This window comes from Cydia strobilella, chromosome Z (genome assembly GCF_947568885.1).
Source record: "Cydia strobilella chromosome Z, ilCydStro3.1, whole genome shotgun sequence".
Lineage (NCBI taxonomy): Eukaryota > Metazoa > Arthropoda > Insecta > Lepidoptera > Tortricidae > Cydia > Cydia strobilella.
In genome coordinates, this window is record NC_086068.1 from 39844340 (window position 1) to 39847808 (window position 3469).

General features: G+C 35.1%; 1 protein-coding gene across 1 annotated transcript; it reads right to left on the reverse strand.

Annotated features, from left to right (window-relative positions):
• Window positions 1–1312: 1312 nt before the first annotated feature.
• LOC134754959 (mitochondrial import inner membrane translocase subunit TIM14) lies at window positions 1313–2632 on the reverse strand. The gene is made up of 3 exons (XM_063691452.1): window positions 2480–2632; window positions 2167–2406; window positions 1313–2050 (listed from the first exon to the last, which is right to left on the reverse strand). Exons 1-3 carry the CDS (start codon window positions 2480–2482, stop codon window positions 1934–1936), a joined length of 360 nt encoding a protein of 119 aa, XP_063547522.1. The 5' UTR covers window positions 2483–2632; the 3' UTR covers window positions 1313–1933.
• Between the last annotated feature and the right edge of the window lie 837 nt (window positions 2633–3469).

Consider the following 3469-nt stretch of genomic DNA (forward strand, 5'->3'; position numbering starts at 1 on the left):
AAAAATAAAAAATCCAGGAGTTTTATGCAACTCTCCAGCATGAGACGAATCTAATGACATATCATTTATCAAAATCGGACCATAACTGTAGATCTGATGGGATGAACAAAAATCGGCCTCGCGTAATATATATATAGTTTATTATTATTAAAATGAACTACTAGTAGTTTGTACTAATATTTTTAAGAAGTGAATCTCTCTCTCTCTCTTTAGCCTTTTTTTACCCTTTGGGTGTAGGGTGTAGGCCTCCTTCATTTTGCGCCATTCGTCGCGGTTCTGTGCGCCTTGGAGCCACTGTTTCCCCGCAGTCTTCTTAATGTCGTCGTCCCAACGCATCTGGGGTCTACTTTGAGGACGCTCTTCCCCCCATGGTCGCCACTCGAGTAGTCGCTTGCTCCACGAATCGGTCTATATGACCAGCCCATTCCCACTTCAAATTGGCTACGCGTTTTATAACATCATTGACCTTGCTCTGTTGTCTCAGCCATTCATTTGTTTTACGGTCTCTCAATGTGATCCCCACCAATTTTCTCTCTAACGCCCGCGGGGCAACGCTCAATTTACGTAGTATGTCTTTGGTAAAAACCCAGGTTTCAGCTCCATAAGTGAGAACATGCAGGATACATTGGTCAAATATGCGTGCTTTTTGTTCGGCCTTAAGGTTCATTTTGAACGCAAACTCGAGATTGGAATAGGCTGCCCAGGCCAGTCGTAAGTAGTGAATATTTTAGGAAATAATCGCTTCGAAAGAAACAAAATGTGTGACAATTTTTTTATCGTTTCAACTATAGTTGTTGGATATGTCTTTCAAAATAAATAGGGGTGTTTAAACAACATTTTTTGATAAAGTGAATCTTTTCGGAAATAATCATTTAGAAAGAAAAAAAAGGGTTTTTCCTTCTAACTTTTGAAGCATCGATCCAAAAAATATGAAAAAAAAAAACAAAAATAGTGCTTAATAAACACATTCAAATCAAATTTAAACAAACTTGATCAGTTTATGAGTTAGCATTAAAAGTCTCCCCTTCTTATTTTATTAAAAAGCCTGGCAATCCTTATTTGTGACCGGATTTTCGCAGGCAACCTATACCATTGTATTCGCAATAGAATTACCATCATTTTGATATTTAATTCAAGCGTCAGACAGATGAGTGCAAATATTGATAAAAACTCACCTGTTTAAACATGGCAACCACATAATAGTGAACGGAAAAAGATAGGCAACCTAATTGATTCATGTTGTACAAGTTGTATACTTTCCATTGGAACTTATTTCATTCGCCAGACAAGGCGGTGGAATTTGAAGAAAAAACAATATTTTCAAAAATTTATTAATAATAGCCTTGACCATATTTCTTTAGGCAACCCTATTTATTTATGCCCAGGAACATATTTTCTTTCATAAAATATAAGTTTCATTCGTCAGACATCTTGGTGAAGGTTGACCTTATATAACATATCTTAGGCTATGTAGCATTTATCAGACAAGAAAACATTTGTAGGTACCACATGTTTATTCTTACCAGATACATATACTTGTCTAGGTACTGAAAACATTTTCACATCTATTGCTTGACTGTACATGAATATAATTTATATAACAGGATGGTTACTCTATATGGATAGCAATTAGAGTTAGACCAAGATAAGTCTACAACAATTCTGATAGCACATTCCAGCATACCCAGTGCAAGTGTTATTTTAAACTTCAAGCTTCTATGACATATAAATAACACTTGCACTGCATATGCTGTCAAAATCATTGCAAACTTATCTTGGTCTTACTGTAACACTTTCATGCCACTAGTGGCAGCACTAGTGCTGCTCCTGCTAACAATCTCAAATGAAACAACCTCAAGGCATATCTGTGACTAATACATAATTACTTTCTGCAATCTAACACTTATGGATGATAATGGACTGATATTCGGAGTTATGATTTGCCACTCTCCAGAACATCTTTGGCTTCATTAATCTTGGCAGCAATGAGTGGGGATCCTCCTCGGTCTGGGTGGTTAAGTAACATAATTTTTCGATGAGCATCTCTTATCTACAATACATAATAAAAAAATATATATGACTGATTTTGCTTTCAAATGATTTTAAACAAATCAGCAAGATACAATGTTCATTTAAAAAAAAAACAACAATAATTTTCACACTAACCTTGGCTTTATTAGCTGTAGGACTTACACCCAAAATTAAAGCTGCTTCTCTTTTAGTCATTTTTTGTTCAAATCCGCCTTTATAATATTTTGATGTCGCTAAAGATTCTGCATCAAATTTCGGAAAGTTTTTAACAGCCTCTGCAAATTTCACAGAGGCATTAGGCACTTGCTTCAAGACGTATCGACCAGCAAAACCGACTGCAGCCATCCCAAGACCAGCAAGGATAATGGAGCTCGCCTGCAAATACTAAGGATATAATATTACGCTTACAATGACTGTATTATGAAATAAATGAGGTTATATTACGCACCATAATTCAACCGTTCACTAACTTTGAAAACTACGTTGAATATTGAAAAATATTTATGGATAATAATCATAAACACATTGTAGGAAATTTATAACTTAATTACAACAAGTTAACCAAAGGTTCGTACAAAATCGATACAGTACAGTTCACATTTGATTACAAAATCGATACAGTACAGTTCACATTTGATTATGATTTGATTATTTTGATTTGACAGATGACACTGACTTGAATGACTTGACAATGACATGAAATATAACCATAAACAATCCAAGTTTTTTTATAGATAGATAGATTTTTTTATTCGGTATTAATCATACATTGTCAATTACATAATAAAAATTGATTACAAAAATCATAATAAATTAAAATTATTTAAATTCACATAAAAATTAATGTCGACAATTTTGAGATTCTAATACTTACATTAGGAAATCAGTAAAATATTATTCAAATTAAATACTTACAATTACAATAGAAATAATCACAATTACATTAGAATTAGAATTAGATGGACGAAAATAATGGTCACAATTACATTTATTACGGGGATTTGGACATACTTCATTCGTCCAGAAACTCATTTACCGAATAGTAGGCGTTCATTGTGCAATAATTCTTAAGTTTACGAACAAAAGTACAGTCGGTGTCAACGGTTCTGATTGGCTCGGGTATTTTATTATAAATTTTTGCTCCCAATACCAAGTGATTTACCGGTTTTTTTAAGCCTATGCGCGGGGACAGCCAGTCCTGGCTTCCTCCTTGCGGAATTTCCCTTTGCCACAGGGAACTCATGCGGGTTTCTCCTCACATACTTGCCGACCTCGAAAACATAGAGAGATGGTACTGTCAAAACTCCAAGGTTAATAAAAAGCTGTTTGGCTGGCTCGTCCGTAGGAACACCGCATATTAGTCGGACAACTTTCTTTTGAATTATGAATGGCCGGTCCCTATCAGCTGCTAGGCCCCACAGGTCTATTCCGCTACTCA